The 20,159-nt window shown below is 39.5% G+C and overlaps 1 protein-coding gene across 1 annotated transcript in view; it reads left to right on the top strand.

The window, feature by feature from the left end:
- dapk1 (death-associated protein kinase 1) overlaps window positions 1-20,159 on the top strand; it is a 233,826-nt gene that overhangs the window by 204,952 nt on the left and 8,715 nt on the right. The window contains exons 20-22 of the mRNA XM_061896021.1: window positions 6,552-6,771; window positions 9,742-9,927; window positions 9,993-10,190. Of these exons, the coding sequence (XP_061752005.1) occupies window positions 6,552-6,771; window positions 9,742-9,927; window positions 9,993-10,190 (604 nt within the window). The remainder of the gene's footprint in view (window positions 1-6,551; window positions 6,772-9,741; window positions 9,928-9,992; window positions 10,191-20,159) is intronic.

Below are 20,159 nucleotides of genomic sequence, written 5' to 3' on the forward strand. Positions count from 1 at the left end.
CAATTTTTAATTTATTTTTTAGTAGATTTTTTTTTAAAACAAAAATGTTAAATATATGGTAAGTTGCAAAAATTTCACCTTAAAATGTAGTGTATATTACTGTAAATGGAAAAACAGTATTGCTGTTTTTATGGTAAAACAAAGGCAGCTAGGTCGCCAGAATTTTACTGTATTTGTTTTTTTACTGTAAATAAAAAAAAATTGCAATTTTACAGTAAAATTTTGGCACCTGAGCTGCCAGTTATTTTGCTTTTTACTGTAATAAACCACAGGCCCCAGAGGGCCGCTTCCAACAGTGAATACTATTACTACACAATTTTTAATTAATTTTTTAGTAGATTTTTTGGAAAAACAAATGTGTTAAAAAAAATGTGTGGTAAGTTGCAAAAATTTCACCTTGAAATGTAGTGTATATTACTGTAAATGGAAAAACTGTATTGCTGTTTTTATGGTAAAACAAAGGCAGCTCAGTTGCCAGAATTTTACTGTATTTGTTTTTTAATGTAAATAAAAAAAACTTGCAATTTTACAGTAAAATTTTGCCACCTGAGCTGCCAGTTATTTTGTTTTTTACTGCAATAAACCACAGGCCCCAGAGGGCCGCTTCCAACAGTGAATACTATTACTACACAATTTTTAATTAATTTTTTAGTAGATTTTTTGGAAAAACAAATGTGTTAAAAAAAATATGTGGTAAGTTGCAAAATTTTCACCTCGAAATGTAGTGTATATTACTGTAAATGGAAAAACAGTATTGCTGTTTTTATTGTCAAACAAAGGCAGCTCAGTCGCCAGAATTTTACTATATTTGTTTTTTTACTGTAAATAAAAAAAACTTGCAATTTTACAGTAAAATTTTGCCACCTGAGCTGCCAGTTATTTTGTTTTTTACTACAATAAACCACAGGCCCCAGAGGGCCGCTTCCAACAGTGAATACTATTATTACACAATTTTTAATTCATTTTTTAGTAGATTTTTTTTTAAAACAAAAATGTTAAATATATGGTAAGTTGCAAACATTTCACCTCGAAATGTAGTGTATATTACTGTAAATGAAAAAACAGTATTGCTGTTTTTTATTAATTTTTAGTAGATTTTTTTAAAAACTAAAATGTTTTTGTAAAGTTTTGTTCTTGACAAGTTACAAATAAATAAATAAATAAAACATTTATAATTACACATAAGTAGGCTAAATGAACCTCTTCAACATATGGAATTTAGCTGCGTAAAATGTGGAATTATGAATTATATGAACCTATTTTATGGGATCCTAGAAGATTTTTTTTTAAACTAAAATGTTAAAAAAAATATATGGTAAGTTGCAAAAATTTCACCCCGAAATGTAGTGTATATTACTGTAAATGGAAAAACAGTATTGCTGTTTTTATGGTAAAACAAAAGCAGCTCTGATGCCAGAATTTTACTGTATTTGTTTTTTTACTGTAAATAAAAAAAAATGCTATTTTCCAGTAAAATTTTGGCACCTGAGCTGCCAGTTATTTGTTTTTTTACTGCAAGCGCTTCTAACAGTGAATACTATTATTACACAATTTTTAATTCATTTTTTAGTAGATTTTTTTTAAAAACAAAAATGTTAAAAAAATATACATGGTAAGTTGCAAAAATTTCAGCTCAAACTGTATTGTATATTACTGTAAATGGAAAAACAGTATTGCTGTTTTTATGGTCAAACAAAGGAAGCTCAGTTGCCTTAATTTTACTGTAAATAAAAAAAAACTGCAATTTTACAGTAAAATTTTGGCACCTGAGCTGCCAGTTATTTTGTTTTTTACTGCAATAAACCACAGGCCCCAGAGGGCCACTTCCAACAGTGAATACTATTATTACACAATTTTTAATTCATTTTTTAGTAGATTTTTTTGAAAAACAAAAATGTTAAAAAAATATATATGGTAAGATGCAAAAATTTCAGCTCAAACTGTAGTGTATATTACTGTAAATGGAAAAACAGTATTGCTGTTTTTATGGTCAAACAAAGGCAGCTCAGTTGCCAGAATTTTACTGTATTTGTTTTTTACTGTAAATAAAAAAAACTGCAATTTTACAGTAAAATTTTGGCACCTGAGCTGCCAGTTATTTTGTTTTTTACTGCAATAAACCACAGGCCCCAGAGGGCCGCTTTTAACAGTGAATACTATTATTACACAATTTTTAATTCATTTTTTAGTAGATTTTTTTTAAAAACAAAAATGTTAAATATATGGTAAGTTCCAAAAATTTCACCTTGAAATGTAGTGTATATTACTGTAAATGGAAAAACAGTATTGCTGTATTTATTCATTTTTAGTAGATTTTTTTAAAAACTAAAATGTTTTTGTAAAGTTTTGTACTTGACAAGTTACAAATAAATAAATAAATAAAACATTTATAATTACACATCAGTAGGCTAAATGAACCTCTTCAACATATGGAATTTAGCTGCGTAAAATGTGGAATTATGAAAAATATGAACCTATTTTATGGGATCCTAGAAGATTTTTTTTAAAACTAAAATGTTAAAAAAATATATGGTAAGTTGCAAAAATTTCACCCCGAAATGTAGTGTATATTACTGTAAATGGAAAAACAGTATTGCTGTTTTTATGGTAAAACAAAGGCAGCTCAGTCGCCAGAATTTTACTGTATTTGTTTTTTTACTGTAAATAAAAAAAAATGCAATTTTCCAGTAAAATTTTGGCACCTGAGCTGCCAGTTATTTGGTTTTTTACTGCAAGCGCTTCTAACAGTGAATACTATTATTACACAATTTTTAATTCATTTTTTAGTACATTTTTTTTAAAAACAAAAATTTTAAATATATGGTAAGTTGCAAAAATTTCACCTCGAAATGTAGTGTATATTACTGTAAATGGAAAAACAGTATTGCTGTTTTTATGGTAAAACAAAGGCAGCTCAGTCGCCAGAATTTTACTGTATTTGTTTTTTTACTGTAAATAAAAAAAATTGCAATTTTACAGTAAAATTTTGGCACCTGAGCTGCCAGTTATTTTGTTTTTTACTGCAATAAACCACAGGCCCCAGAGGGCCGCTTTTAACAGTGAATACTATTATTACACAATTTTTAATTCATTTTTTAGTAGATTTTTTTTTTAAAACAAAAATGTTAAATATATGGTAAGTTGCAAAAATGTCACCTCGAAATGTAGTATATATTACTGTAAATGGAAAAACAGTATCGCTGTTTTTTATTAATTTTAAGTTGATTTTTTTAAAAACTAAAATGTTTTTGTAAAGTTTTGTACTTGACAAGTTACAAATAAATAAATAAATAAAACATTTATAATTACACATCAGTAGGCTAAATGAACCTCTTCAACATATGGAATGTAGCTGCGTAAAATGTGGAATTATGAAAAATATGAACCTATTTTATCGGATCCTAGAAGATTTTTTTAAAAACTAAAATGTTAAAAAATATATGGTAAGTTGCAAAAATTTCACCTCGAAATGTAGTGTATATTACTGGAAATGGAAAAACTGTATTGCTGTTTTTATGGTAAAACAAAGGCAGCTCGGACGCCAGAATTTTACTGTATTTGTTTTTTTACTGTGAATAAAAAAACTGCAATTTTACAGTAAAATTTTGGCACCTGAGCTGCCAGTTATTTGGTTTTTTACTGCAAGCGCTTCTAACAGTGAATACTATTATTACACAATTTTTAATTCATTTTTTAGTAGATTTTTTTGAAAAACAAAAATGTTAAAAAATATATGGTAAGTTGCAAAAATTTCCCCTCGAAATGTAGTGTATATTACTGTAAATAAAAAAACAGTATTGCTGTTTTTATGGTAAAACAAAGGCAGCTCAGTCGCCAGAATTTTACTGTATTTGTTTTTTTTACTGTAAATTAAAAAAAATGCAATTTTCCAGTAAAATTTTGGCACCTGAGCTGCCAGTTATTTTGTTTTTTACTGCAATAAACCACAGGCCCCAGAGGGCCGCTTCCAACAGTGAATACTATTATTACACAATTTTTAATTCATTTTTTAGTAGATTTTTTTTTAAAACAAAAATGTTAAATATATGGTAAGTTGCAAACATTTCACCTCGAAATGTAGTGTATATTACTGTAAATGAAAAAACAGTATTGCTGTTTTTTATTAATTTTTAGTAGATTTTTTTAAAAACTAAAATGTTTTTGTAAAGTTTTGTTCTTGACAAGTTACAAATAAATAAATAAATAAAACATTTATAATTACACATAAGTAGGCTAAATGAACCTCTTCAACATATGGAATTTAGCTGCGTAAAATGTGGAATTATGAATTATATGAACCTATTTTATGGGATCCTAGAAGATTTTTTTTTAAACTAAAATGTTAAAAAAAATATATGGTAAGTTGCAAAAATTTCACCCCGAAATGTAGTGTATATTACTGTAAATGGAAAAACAGTATTGCTGTTTTTATGGTAAAACAAAAGCAGCTCTGATGCCAGAATTTTACTGTATTTGTTTTTTTACTGTAAATAAAAAAAAATGCTATTTTCCAGTAAAATTTTGGCACCTGAGCTGCCAGTTATTTGTTTTTTTACTGCAAGCGCTTCTAACAGTGAATACTATTATTACACAATTTTTAATTCATTTTTTAGTAAATTTTTTTTAAAAACAAAAATGTTAAAAAAATATACATGGTAAGTTGCAAAAATTTCAGCTCAAACTGTATTGTATATTACTGTAAATGGAAAAACAGTATTGCTGTTTTTATGGTCAAACAAAGGAAGCTCAGTTGCCTTAATTTTACTGTAAATAAAAAAAAACTGCAATTTTACAGTAAAATTTTGGCACCTGAGCTGCCAGTTATTTTGTTTTTTACTGCAATAAACCACAGGCCCCAGAGGGCCACTTCCAACAGTGAATACTATTATTACACAATTTTTAATTCATTTTTTAGTAGATTTTTTTGAAAAACAAAAATGTTAAAAAAATATATATGGTAAGATGCAAAAATTTCAGCTCAAACTGTAGTGTATATTACTGTAAATGGAAAAACAGTATTGCTGTTTTTATGGTCAAACAAAGGCAGCTCAGTTGCCAGAATTTTACTGTATTTGTTTTTTACTGTAAATAAAAAAAACTGCAATTTTACAGTAAAATTTTGGCACCTGAGCTGCCAGTTATTTTGATTTTTACTGTAATAAACCACAGGCCCCAGAGGGCCGCTTCCAACAGTGAATACTATTATTACACAATTTTTAATTCATTTTTTAGTAGATTTTTTTTAAAACAAAAATGTTAAATATATGGTAAGTTGCAAAAATGTCACCTCGAAATGTAGTGTATATTACCGTAAATGGAAAAACAGTATTGATGTTTTTTATTCATTTTTAGTAGATTTTTTTTTAAACTAAAATGTTTTTGTAAAGTTTTGTACTTGACAAGTTACAAATAAATAAATAAATAAAACATTTATAATTACACATCAGTAGGCTAAATGAACCTCTTCAACATATGGAATTTAGCTGCGTAAAATGTGGAATTATGAAAAATATGAACCTATTTTATGGGATCCTAGAAGATTTTTTTAAAAACTAAAATGTTAAAAAAATATATGGTAAGTTGCAAAAATTTCACCCCGAAATGTAGTGTATATTACTGTAAATGGAAAAACAGTATTGCTGTTTTTATGGTAAAACAAAAGCAGCTCAGTCGCCAGAATTTTACTGTATTTGTTTTTTTACTGTAAATAAAAAAAATGCTATTTTCCAGTAAAATTTTGGCACCTGAGCTGCCAGTTATTTGGTTTTTTACTGCAAGCGCTTCTAACAGTGAATACTATTATTACACAATTTTTAATTCATTTTTTAGTAGATTTTTTTGAAAAACAAAAATGTTAAAAAAATATACATGGTAAGTTGCAAAAATTTCAGCTCAAACTGTAGTGTATATTACTGTAAATGGAAAAACAGTATTGCTGTTTTTATGGTCAAACAAAGGCAGCTCAGTTGCCAGAATTTTACTGTAAATAAAAAAAAACTGCAATTTTACAGTAAAATGTTGGCACCTGAGCTGCCAGTTATTTTGTTTTTTACTGCAATAAACCACAGGCCCCAGAGGGCCGCTTTTAACAGTGAATACTATTATTACACAATTTTTAATTCATTTTTTAGTAGATTTTTTTTTAAAACAAAAATGTTAAATATATGGTAAGTTGCAAAAATTTCACCTCAAACTGTAGTGTATATTACTGTAAATGGAAAAACAGTATTGCTGTTTTTATGGTCAAACAAAGGCAGCTCAGTTGCCAGAATTTTACTGTATTTGTTTTTTTTACTGTAAATTAAAAAAAATGCAATTTTCCAGTAAAATTTTGGCACCTGAGCTGCCAGTTATTTTGTTTTTTACTGTAATAAACCACAGGCCCCAGAGGGCCGCTTCCAACAGTGAATACTATTACTACACAATTTTTAATTCATTTTTTAGCAGATTTTTTTGAAAAAAAAAAAGTTCAAAAAAATATATGGTAAGTTTATGGGATGTGTTAAATACTGTAGATTCGAAACATTAATTTAATGACAAATATTCCTCAGGACAACCACAAGCTGGGTTACATCCAGCAGCTGCGACCCACCATGACGGCCCAGCCGCGGGTCAAGCTGAAGCTCTTCGGACATTCGGCGGCGGGCAAGAGCACCTTGTTGGAGTCCCTGAAGTGCGGCATCCTGCGCAGCTTCTTCAGGAGACGCAGGACGACCCGCATGACCAACGGCGCTCGGCACCCCAATTCTCCCGTCAACTCCAAACCCGCCGGTAAGACGCGGCAGAGCGTGTGTGTGTGTGTGTGACCCGCCCAGCAGGGTGCAACTGTCACCGTTCTATTTACAGGAACTTGGTCTGCTCCCGGGTCGGATTGTTAACATCAAAGCAATATCTGTTATATTTAGACCAAGGACAACCAGGACTACAGCAGGGGTGTCTCGAGCAAAAACAAACAATCTTAAATCAGCTTTGAATCTAAAATCTCCAATATAAGCGCAAAAAAAAAAGCAGCACTCTGAGCGAGCAGCTACACAACAGCTAAGCACACAGTAGCACACAAGCTAGACTTATGTGTTAAATGTCCTTAATTGAACAATATTGCAGTCTAAAACAGCACATTTGTCAATATAAACAAGTATCAAATAATTAAAAAGTTACGTTTTGGTCGTTACTAACAAATGTGTCACATTTTGTGTCTTTGGCTAATTTAGAAAACTGACTTTTTTAGTTAGAGGTGTGCCGATCCAATATTGATTTAGGATATCAGTCCTATACCGGCGAGAAAAAAAAAGTATCTGATCACATCGGTTTGCATTTAAAATCTCGGATTTAAACTCCGGTACATCAATGTAATAAGTAGGGGCGACCCAATCCGTTATTGATACTGAGTATCGTTACGATATCAAAAAAAGGATTTTAAATGTCCGATACGAGCAGTTTTATTAAATGAATTTCATTTAAATGTCTTCCTGTAAGCACACAATTTCTTCTTACTTTTTGGTCGTTACTAACAAATGTGTCACATTTTGTGTCTTAGGCTAATTTAGAAAATGGTCTATTTTAGTTAAAAGTGTGCCGATCCAGTATTGTTGTACGATATCAGTCCTATACCGACGAGAAAAAAAAGTATCTGATCACATCGGCTTGCATTTAAAATCTCGGATTTTAAACTCCGGTACATCAATGTAATAATTAGGGGCGTCCCAATCCGATATTGATACTGAATATCGTTACGATATCAGAAAAAAAGGAAAAATGTCCGATACGAGCAGTTTATTAAATGTATTCCATTTAAATGTCTTCCTGTAAGCACACAATTTCTTCTTACTTTTTGGTCGTTACTAACAAATGTGTCACATTTTGTGTCTTAGGCTAATTTAGAAAATTGTCTATTGTAGTTAAAAGTGTGCCGATCCAGTATTGTTTTACGATATCAGTCCTATGCCAGCGAAAAAAAAGTATTTAAACACATCGGTTTGCATTTAAAATCTCGGATTTTAAACTCATGTACATCAATGTAATAATTAGGGGCGTCCCACTCCAAGATTGATACTGAATATCGTTACGATATCAGAAAAAAATGTAAAATGTCCGATACGAGCAAATTATTAAATGCATTCAATTTAAATGTCTTCTTATAAGCATACAATTTATTCTGTTTTCATCAAGTCATTTACAAAAGGTAAACATGGCAGGCTATAGGCTACTTGGAGCTGGCTGCTACACAACAGCTAAGCACACAATAGCACACAAGCTAGACTTATGTATTAAATGTCCTTAATTGATCAATATTGCAATGTAAAACAGCACATTTGTCAATATAAACAAGTACCAAATAATTAAAAAGTTACGTTTTGGTCGTGACTAACAAATGTGTCACATTTTGTGTCTTTGGCTCATTTAGAAAATTGACTTTTTTAGTTAGAGGTGTGCCGATCCAACATAGATTTAGGATATCAGTCCTATACCGGCGAGAAAAAAAAGGAACTGATCACATCGGCTTGCATTTAAAATCTCGGATTTAAACTCCGGTACATCAATGTAATAATTAGGGGCGTCCCAATCCGATATTGATACTGAATATCGTTACGATATCAGAAAAAAATGTAAAATGTCTGATACGAGCAGATTATTAAATGTATTCAATTTAGATGTCTTCTTATAAGCACACAATTTCTTCTGTTTTCATCAAGTCATTTACAAAAGGTAAACATGGCAGGCTATAGGCTACTTGGAGCTGGCTGCTACACAACAGCCAAGCACACAATAGCACACAAGCTAGACTTATGTATTACATGTTCATAATTGATCAATATTGCAATGTAAAACAGCACATTTGTCAATATAAACAAGTATCAAATAATTTAAAAAGTTACGTTTTGGTCGTTTCTAACAAATTTAACACATTTTGTGTCTTAGGCTAATTTAGAAAATTGACTATTTTAGTTAGGGGTGTGCCGATCCAATATTTATTTAGGATATCAGTCCTATATCGGCGGAAGAAAAAGTATCTGATCACATCGGCTTGCATTTAAAATCTCGGATTTTAAACTCCGGTACATCAATGTAATAAGTAGGGGCGTCCCAATCCGATGTTGATACTAAATATCGTTACGATATCAGAAAAAAATGTAAAATGTCCGATACGCGCAGTTTATTAAATGTCTTCCTGTAAGCACACAATTTATTCTGTTTTCGTCAAGTCCTTTACAAAAGGTAAACATTCGTAAAATGGAATCAATTAATTTTTGTCCTCAAAATTCTACAGACAATACATGCTATTTTCGTTTGTTTTTCAATAATAAATATTTCATTAGTTATTTGTATTGTCGTTTTCTCGGTCCGAATAGCTCTTTTTGGTTGGAGGCTCCCATTAAAAACAATGTGAGGAGCCATCAACATGTGACATCATCGTCTGCTACTGCCAATAAAGGCAGGGCTTTTCTGTTAGCGACCAAAAGTTGCAAACTTTATCCTCGATGTTCTCTACTAAATCCTTTCAGCAAAAATATAGCAATATCGTGAAATGATGAAGTATGACACATAGAATGGACCTGCTATCCCCGTTTAAATAAGAAAATCTCATTTCAGTAGGCCTTTAATCCCAAAATAGAACGAAAGAATACATTTAGTCAACAAAAAGTTACTCCAGTCCGTAATAATGAATGTAGGAGAATGGCGCCCTCGTGTGTTAGTGCGGGTGAACCGCAGCAGCATGACTCCTCCCTCTCCTTCATCCAGTGTCGGTGAGCATCTCCAACCTGTACCCGGGCTGCGAGAACGTGAGCGTGCGCAGTCGCAGCATGATGTTCGAGCCCAGCTTGACCAAAGGCGTCCTGGAGGTCTTCTCGCCCGTGCACAGCGCCCTGTCCGCCGCCGACGACCAGGCCACCAGGGCCGTGGACATCCAGCACGCCAGCATCCACGGTGAGCGACACCCGCCGGGCTCAAAGGCGTGGCGGGGGAAGTCCTCGATAACTGTTTCCGCGCAGGTGTGGGCGATTTTAGCACGTGGGAGTTTTCGGGCAACCCGGTGTACTACTGCTCCTACGACTACTTCGCCGCCAACGACGTCACCGCCATCCACCTGGTCCTGTTCAGCCTGGAGGAGCCGTACGAGACCCAGCTGAGCCACATCACCTATTGGCTCAACCTGCTCAAGGCCCTCACGCCGCCGCACGAAGACATTGGTGAGCGACAGCGACAACAACAACAAAAAATCAACGACGACTTTATGACGACAGTGGCAGTAATCATCGTTATTGGCAACATGCTCATTGTGTTTGATTGTTTCCTCCACTCTAGCAGACACTGATTATTCTGCTAAGTCTTGCCAACGCAACCTTATAGAAAATGTTAACCTGATGAGAAATGTTCTTATAATCACTAAAAAGCCAAAATATAAGTAATTAGAGAGTTTAATTACTATCACTAGTTGTACCGTATTTTTCAGACTATTAAAATCCTTTCATTTTCTCAAAAATCGACAGGGTGCCTTATAACCCGGTGCGCCGAATGTACGGAATGATTCTAGTTGTGCTTACCGACCTCGATGCAATTTTATTTGGTACTGGGTGTAATGATAAGTGTGACCGGTAGATGGCAGTCACACATAAGAGATACATGTTGACTGCAATATGACGCCAGTAGACAATAAGGGTGTGGGGGAAAAAATCGATTCAAATTCAAATCTCCATTCTCACATTGTATGATTCAGTATCGATTCTCCATCCATCCATCCATCCATCTTCTTCCGCTTATCCGAGGTCGGGTCGCGGGGGCAACAGCCTAAGCAGGGAAACCCAGACTTCCCTCTCCCCAGCCACTTCGTGTAGCTCTTCCCGGGGGATCCCGAGGCGTTCCCAGGCCAGCCGGGAGACATAGTGGGGCGGCATAGCTCGGTTGGTAGAGTGGCCGTGCCAGCAACTTGAGGGTTGCAGGTTCGATTCCCGCTTGTGCCATCCTAGTTACTGCCATTGTGTCCTTGGGCAAGACACTTTACCCACCTGCTCCCAGTGCCACCCACACTGGTTTAAATGTAACTTAGATATTGGGTTTCACTATGTAAAGCGCTTTGAGTCACTTGAGAAAAAGCGCTATATAAATATAATTCACTTCACTTCACTTCAACGTGTCCTGGGTCTTCCATGTGGCCTCCTACCGGTTGGACGTGCCCTAGACACCTCCCTAGGGAGGCGTTCGGGTGGCATCCTGACCAGATGCCCGAACCACCTCATCTGGCTCCTCTCCATGTGAAGGAGCAGCGGCTTTACTTTGAGTTCCTCCCGGATGGCAGAGCTTCTCACCCTATCTCTAAGGGAGAGCCCCGCCACACGGCGGAGGAAACTCATTTCGGCCGCTTGTACCCGTGATCTTATCCTTTCGGTCATGACCCAAAGCTCATGACCATAGGTGAGGATGGGAACGTAGATCGACCGGTAAATTGAGAGCTTTGCCTTCCGGTTCAACTCCTTCTTGACCACAACTGATCGGTACAACGTCCGCATTACTGAAGACGCCGCACCGATCCGCCTGTCGATCTCACGATCCACTCTTCCCCCACCCGTGAACAAGACTCCCAGGTACTTGAACTCCTCCACTTGGGGCAGGGTCTCCTCCCCAACCCGGAGATGGCATTCCACCCTTTTCCGGGCGAGAACCATGGACTCGGACTTGGAGGTGCTGATTCTCATTCCGGTCGCTTCACACTCGGCTACGAACCGATCTAGTAAGAGCTGAAGATCCCGGTCAGATGAAGCCATCAGGACCACATCATCTGCAAAAAGCAGAGACCTAATCCTGCGGTCACCAAACCGGAACCCCTCAACGCCTTGACTGCGCCTAGAAATTCTGTCCGTAAAAGTTATGAACAGAATCGGTGACAAAGGACAGCCTTGGCGGAGTCCAACCCTCACTGGAAATGTGTTCGACTTACTGCCGGCAATGCGGACCAAGCTCTGGCACTGATCGTACAGGGAGCGGACCGCCACAATCAGACAGTCCGATACCCCATACTCTCTGAGCACTTCCCATAGGACTTCCCGAAGGACACGGTCGAATGCCTTCTCCAAGTCCACAAAGCACATGTAGACTGGTTGGGCAAACTCCCATGCACCCTCAAGAACCCTGCGGAGAGTATAGAGCTGGTCCACAGTTCTACGACCAGGACGAAAACCACACTGTTCCTCCTGAATCAGAGGTTCGACTATCCGGCGTAGCCTCCTCTCCAGTACACCTGAATAAACCTTACCGGGAAGGCTGAGGCTGAGTATCGATTCTCATTTTTCAGAAATCGATTTTCTGCCCCCGCTCCCGGCAACGTGTACGTGCCTTCTGGGCTACCGTAGGTATTGGACATTAAGAAAGGTGGCTACCTGGTGGCTAGATACTAAGGGGAGTGTTGTGTTGTTGTGTCGTCGCTAATATAGAATAGAATAGAAAGTACTTTATTGATCCCTGGGGGAAATTCAGCACCACAGTTCGCATGAAGACCATGGAGAGGTAGGTCCTGGAACAACTCCGCCCAACAGCCAACCAGTCCCGACTGGGAGTGGAGGACGCAGTCATCTACCTGCTGAACCGAGCCCACACCCACCTGGACAAGCCTTCAAGCAGTGTGAGAGTCATGTTTTTTGACTTCTCCAGTGCTTCCAATACCATGCGGCCTGGGCTACTGGGTGTGAAGTTGGAGAAGATGCAGGTGGAGGCCCCCTTGGTGTCCTGGGTTGTAGATTACCTGACTGACAGACCACAGTACGTGCGACTGCAGGACTGTGTGTCTGACAGGCTGGTCAGCAACACCGGGGCCCCGCAGGGTACAGTCCTCTCCCCCTTCCTCTTCACCGATTTCCACTCTCAGTCAGAGTCCTGCCACCTTCTGATGACTCTGCGATAGTGGGGTGTATTGAGGATGGTGATGACGAGGAATACAGAGCACTGGTGGAGGACTTTGTCACATGGTGTGGAAAGAACCACCTCCAGCTTAATGTGACGAAGACCAAGAAGCTGTTTGTGGACCTGGGAAGGAGGAGGAGTACTTCAGCGACCCCTGTTTCCATCCGGGGGGGTCGATGTAGACATGGTTGAGGATTATAAATACCTCGGTGTACACATGGACAACAAGCTGAATGAGACAGACACACTGGGGGGGGGTCTCAGGTAGTTGGGGGAGGGCGGGGTCGTCCTTCGGAGGGTGAGGTGTTAGGTGGAGGGAGGTAGTCATTGGAGTTGGGGGGCTGGATTGGTTCGCTGAAGTTTTCAGGGGCCCGGCTGGCATGTTTTGGGTTGGGCAGGAGCTTGTCAGAGCCACTATGTCAAACCTGTTAAAGAACTGGTTTAGGTCATTGGCCCTCTCTTTGTCTCCATCCACCCCCCTACCCCCCAACGGTTTGAGGCCGGTGATGGTCTGCATACCTCTCCAGACCGCCTTTATGTCGTGGTCCTTCAGCTTCCCTTCCAGCTTCCTCCTGTAGTTTTCCTTGAACTCTTTTCACATATGCAGGTAGAAGAAAAAGAAACAGAGCAGCCTTAAGAAGAAATACAACCGCCTCCGCGGATTTTGAAAGCAAACGTTTGGAGACAGTTTGGATTTTACCTTGGCACGAAAGGGCTTGACATGACTCATGCAGTGTGCATACTTTGCAACGCTAAAGTTATGTATTTTGGGAGTACTTCAAACCGCCGGCAGCTGATCAACAAACACTTCTCCGGTTTACAAAATGACCCCCCAGTTCTGAACGGGCAAAGAAAATAACCAGATCCATCGCTTGTTTCATTGCAAAAGACCTGCGACCATACAGCGCAGTGGAGAGAGAGAAGGCTTCAGGTTCATGATCAAAACTAATGAGCCACGGTATGACCGTTCGAGTCCCACATGTCTTAAGACCTGTGGCACTCAAACCCGGGTGTGATTTTTGAACATTTTACCGACTTTTCTCACTTTTCTCCCCGCCTTCCCGTGGGACTTTGCTGGCCGCGTTTTGGACATTTTGGACATCCCGTCCGGCGGCGAGACCTGTGGGAGACTCGAACCTGGGTAGGTATTTTGGACATTTTTGGGACTTTTGCCCACTTTTCCAACCTTTATCCCCCCTCCATGTGGAACTCGGCAGGGTGTGTAATGGACATTTCGGGCATACGGGATTTTATGCGTTTTACTGGTTTTAAGGGTTTTGGTCCTAAATGATCTCAGTAAGATATTACAGCTTGTTGCTGAGATTTGATGACCTATCTTGAGTAAAACATGCTTGAAACTATTTTTGTCCAAGTGTCCAAAACACACCCAGCAATGGTGCACAGGAAGGTGGGGAAAAAAAGATGGGAAAAGAAGTCCAAAATGGTCAAAAGTCCCAATTTTGTCCAAAATACCTCCCCGGGTTCCAGTCCAGCCGCCCAAGTCCTGGGATGCACAAAATGTCCAAAACGCACCCAGCAAAGTCCCATGGGAAGTGGGGGATAAAAGTTAGAAAAGTCGGCAAAAGTCCCCAAAAATGTTCAAAATACCTACCCAGGTTCGAGTCCCACAAGTCCCGCCGCTGGCCAAGCAAGTCCCAGGATGCCCAAAATGTCCATTACACACCCAGCCGAGTCCCACAGGGAGGGGGGATAAAAGTTGGAAAAGTCAGCAAAAGTCCCCAAAAATGTTTAAAATACTTAACCAGGTTCGAGTACCACAAGTCTCGCCGCCGGCCGCACAAGATGTCCATTACACACCCAGCCAAGTCCCACCGGGGTGGGGGAATTAAAAGTTGGAAAAGTCGGGCAAAAGTCCCAAAAATGTTCTAAATACCTACCCAGGTTTGAGTGCCACATGGAGTGCCACAAGTCTTAAGACCCGTGGAACTCCATTTTTGAAAATGTTACCGACTTTTTCTCACTTTTCTCCCCGCCGTGGGACTTTGCTGGGCGCGTTTTGGACATTTTGGGCATCCCGGCCGGCGGCGAGACCTGTGGGAGACTCGAACCTGGGTAGGTATTTTGGACATTTTTGGGACTTTTGCCCTCTTTTCCAACCTTTATCCCCCCTCCCCGTGGGACTCGGCTGGGTGTGTAATGGACATTTTGGGCATACGGGATTTTATGCTAGACTGTTTTACTGGTTTTAAGGGGTTTTGGTCCTAAATGATCTCAGTAAGATATTACAGCTTGTTGCTGAGATTTGATAACCTATCTTGAGTAAAACATGCTTGAAACTACTTTTATCCAAATGTCCAAAACACACCCAGCAATGGTGCACAGGAAGGCGGGGAAGAAGATGGGAAAAGGCGGCCAAAATGGTCAAAAGTCCCAATTTTGTCCAAAATGCCTCCCCGGGTTCCAGTCCCGCCGCCCAAGTCCTGGGATGCAAAAAATGTCCAAAACGCACCCGGCAAAGTCCCATGGGAAGTGGGGGATAAAAGTTAGAAAAGTCGGCAAAAGTCCCCAAAAATGTTCAAAATACCTACCCAGGTTCGAGTCCCACAAGTCCCAACGCTGGCCAAGCAAGTCCCAGGATGCCCAAAATGTCCATTACACACCCAGCCGAGTCCCACAGGGAGGGGGGATAAAAGTTGGAAAATTCAGCAAAAGTCCCCAAAAATGTTCAAAATACTTAACCAGGTTCTCGTACCACAAGTCTCGCCGCCGGCCGCGCAAAATGTCCATTACACACCCACCCAAGTCCCACGGGGTGGGGGGATTAAAAGTTGGAAAAGTCGGGCAAAAGTCCCAAAAATGTTCAAAATACCTACCCAGGTTTGAGTGCCACAAGTCTTAAGACCCGTGGAACTCCATTTTTGAACTTTTTACTGACTTTTGTAACTTTTCTCCCCGCCTTCCCGTGGGACTTTGCTGGGCGTGTTTTGGACATTCTGGGCATCCCAGCCGGCGGTGAGACCTGTGGGAGACTCGAACCTGGGTAGGTATTTTGGACATTTTTGGGACTTTTGCCCACTTTTCCAACCTTTATCCCCCCTCCCCGTGGGATTCGGCTGGGTGTGTAATGGACATTTTGGGCATACGGGATTTTATGCTAGAGTGTTTTACTTGTTTTAAGGGTTTTGGTCCTAAATGATCTCAGTAAAATATTACAGCTTGTTGCTGAGATTTGATGACCCATCTTGAGTAAAACATGCTTGAAACTACTTTTGTCCAAATGTCCAAAACACACCCAGCAATGGTGCACAGGAAGGCGGGGAAGAAGAGGGGAAAAGGCGGGCTAAATGGTCAAAAGTCCCAATTTTGTCCAAAATATCCCTGGGTTCCAGTCCCGCTGCCGGCCGCCCAAGTCCCGGGATGAAAAAAATGTCCAAAACGCACCAGGCCAAGTCCCACGGGAAGTGGGGGATAAAAGTTGGAAAAGTCAGCAAAGTCCCCAAAAATGTTCAAAATACTTAACCAGGTTCGAGTCCCACAAGTCTCGCCGCCGGCCGCGCAAGATGTCCCTTATACACCCAGCCAAGTCCCACGGGGTGGGGGGATAAAAGTTGGAAAAGTCGGGCAAAAGTCCCAAAAATGTTCAAAATACCTACCCAGGTTCGAGTCCCACATGGAGTGCCACAAGTCTTAAGACTCGTGGAACTCCATTTTTGAAAATGTTACCGACTTTTTCTCACTTTTCTCCCCGCCGTGGGACTTTGCTGGGCGCGTTTTGGAAAATTTGGGCATCCCGGCCGGCGGCGAGACCTGTGGGAGACTCGAACCTGGGTAGGTATTTTGGACATTTTTGGGACTTTTGCCCACTTTTCCAACCTTTATCCCCCCTCTCCGTGGGACTCGGCTGGGTTTGTAATGGACATGTTGGGCATACGGGATTTTATGCTAGACTGTTTTACTGGTTTTAAGGGTTTTGGTCCTAAATGATCTCAGTAAAATATTACAGCTTGTTGCTGAGATTTGATGACCTATCTTGAGTAAAACATGCTTGAAACTACTTTTGTCCAAATGTCCAAAACACACCCAGCAATGGTGCACAGGAAGGCGGGGAATAAGAGGGGAAAAGGCGGGCTAAATGGTCAAAAGTCCCAATTTTGTCCAAAATATCCCTGGGTTCCAGTCCCGCTGCCGGCCGCCCAAGTCCCGGGATGCAAAAAATGTCCAAAACGCACCAGGCAAAGTCCCACGGGAAGTGGGGGATAAAAGTTAGAAAAGTCGGCAAAAGTCCCCAAAAATGTTCAAAATACCTACCCAGGTTCGAGTCCCACAAGTCCCGCCGCTGGCCATGCAAGTCCCGGGATGCCCAAAATGTCCATTACACACCCAGCCGAGTCCCACAGGGAGGGGGGATAAAAGTTGTAAAAGTCAGCAAAAGTCCCCAAAAATGTTTAAAATACTTAACCAGGTTCGAGTACCACAAGTCTCGCCGCCGGCCGCACAAGATGTCCATTACACACCCAGCCAAGTCCCACGGGGTGGGGGAATTAAAAGTTGGAAAAGTCGGGCAAAAGTCCCAAAAATGTTCAAAATACCTACCCAGGTTTGAGTGCCACAAGTCTTAAGACCTGTGGAACTCAATTTTTGAACATTTTACCGACTTTTCTAACTTTTCTCCCCGCCTTCCCGTGGGACTTTGCTGGGCACGTTTTGGACATTCTGGGCATCCCGGCCGGCGGTGAGACCTGTGGGAGACTCGAACCTGGGTAGGTATTTTGGACATTTTTGGGACTTTTGCCCACTTTTTCAACTTTTATCCCCCTTCCCCGTGGGACTCGGCTGGGTGTGTAATGGACATTTTGGGCATACGGGATTTTATGCTAGACTGTTTTACTGGTTTTAAGGGTTTTGGTCCTAAATGATCTCAGTAAGATATTACAGCTTGTTGCTGAGATTTGATGACCCATCTTGAGTAAAACATGCTTGAAACTACTTTTGTCCAAATGTCCAAAACACACCCAGCAATGGTGCACAGGAAGGTGGGGAAGAAGAGGGGAAAAGGCGGCCAAAATGGTCAAAAGTCCCAATTTTGTCCAAAATACCTCAAACCTGGGTTGGTATTTTGGACATTTTTGGGACTTGCATGAAAAAAAATAACATGACTTTGACACAATTGTGTCTCATAATTAAAAGAGATGACAGCCAAATGGACTTTGCTGTTTTATTTTCAATGAAACAATAGAAAACACTTACTCGTGTAGTAGTTCACTTATTAGTGAGAATGTACTTATTTGAAGGTATATTTGGGTTCATTGAAGTTAGCTAATTAGGGCCCGCAAAGGACCTATTGAATTTTGTGTGTTTTATTCTTTGTTTCTATCTTTATTATTATTCTTCCGCACCTATGCGCTGTAATTTGACCCCCTTAACATGCTGGTCCGGCAAACCTTCCCAACTTATTAAAGAACCAAACCCCAAAAATCAAAATTGCTCTCTAGCGCCCCCTAGGAAAAAAAAAAAAACAGACTGCTTGTAACATCCGTTAGCAATGTCATAGAGACATGAAACAAAAACTTCTATGTAGGGCTGACTTAGACCTAGATTTCATAATTTTATCTTCTGGGGCAAAAATCAACAAAAATTTAGCAAAAATCCCTTCAAAGCAAAATTTGCCTAAAAAAAATGCAATTTTTGTGTATTTGCGTTGTAATTTGACCCCCTTAAAATGCTTCAAAACTCACCAAACTTGACACACCTATCAGGACTGGCAAAAATTGTAATCTAATAAAAAATCAAAAATAAAAACTCAAAATTGCGCTTTAGCGCAATTTTGGAATAAAACAGAAAAAACTGCTCCTAGGAAGAAAACACAGACAAAACTGCTTGTAACTTCCGGTAGGAATGTCGGACAGACATGAAACGAAAACCTCTATGTAGGTCTCACTTAGACCTACATTTTAATAATTGACAATATTCAGCAAAAATCAACAGGATGTTGGCAATTACCCCTTCAAAACAAAAGTTTTGTAAAAACCTGTCACCTTTCTTCAAACATTATCTCCTCTGAGCGCGTTTGTCGTTTCGGCTTCAAACTCGCGCAGGAGAGAGGTTGAACCCTTTTGAATAAAAGTTATGGAAAGAATTTTGATTACTGCTCCGGTTTTGATTTTATGACCCTTCAAAGAACCACTGCGCTGCTGTTGTCTTAAGATGGCTGCTGAAAAGCAGGAAGCATTAGCGTGCCCACACAATGCAGAGAAGGTAGGTACACTGGACAAAAGTATTGGGACACTTAGGACTACCACTGGACAAAAGTATTGGGACACTCGGGAATAACACTAGGCAAAAGTATTGGGACACTTAGGACTAACAGTAGACAATGACAATGTGAAATTGAATTAATTATTTTTTGTCCTCAAAATTCTACACACAATACCCTACACACAATACACAATACGGGGTGGCGCAGTGGGAGAGTGGCCGTGCGCAACCCGAGGGTCACTGGTTCAAATCCCACCTAGTACCAACCTCGTCACGTCCGTTGTGTCCTGAGCAAGACACTTCACCCTTGCTCCTGATGGGTGCTGGTTGGCGCCTTGCATGGCAGCTCCCTCCATCAGTGTGTGAATGGGTAAATGTGGAAGTAGTGTCAAAGCGCTTTGAGTACCTTGAAGGTAGAAAAGCGCTATACAAGTACAACCCATTTATTTATCATTTTTATCATATATAATAGTAGCTACTATCCATGCATCTTCTAACGCTTATCCGGGTTTGGGTCGCGGGGACAGCAGCCAAAGACGGGCCCGACCAACGCTGCTTGCAGCTTTAATTTTACCTGTTTTGGAAAGTCTTGACAGGCCCATTTTTCTTGTTCTATAGGCAGATAATATTGCTTAATTTAAATAAAACACCCATATTTTTGGTATTTTTGTTTCTTGTTATTGAGCACTGACTTTTTGCCACCAAAATAACAGCGCAAGACAAAAACTAAAGCACTACACAGGAAAACACCCAACAAATTCAAAATAAGGCACCAGGACCTGGTGGAGTTTAATTTTTTACGGTTTTCTGTTGGTAGTGTGCCTCTGGAATTTTGAATGAAAAAAAGGGGCCTTGCCTCAAAAAATGTTGAAAAACACTGATGTGGACCACAAGGAAGTGTTTTACATTTAGAAAAAAAATCATACTATGACCCCTTTAATGCGCCTTATAATCCGGTGCGCCTTTTGTTTGAAAAAAGAGCTGAATAGACCCGCTCATGGGCAGTGCGCCTTATAATCCGGCGTGGTCTAGAAAATAGGGCAGTAGTA

Source organism: Nerophis ophidion, linkage group LG01 (assembly GCF_033978795.1).
Source record: "Nerophis ophidion isolate RoL-2023_Sa linkage group LG01, RoL_Noph_v1.0, whole genome shotgun sequence".
Classification (NCBI taxonomy): Eukaryota; Metazoa; Chordata; class Actinopteri; order Syngnathiformes; family Syngnathidae; genus Nerophis; species Nerophis ophidion.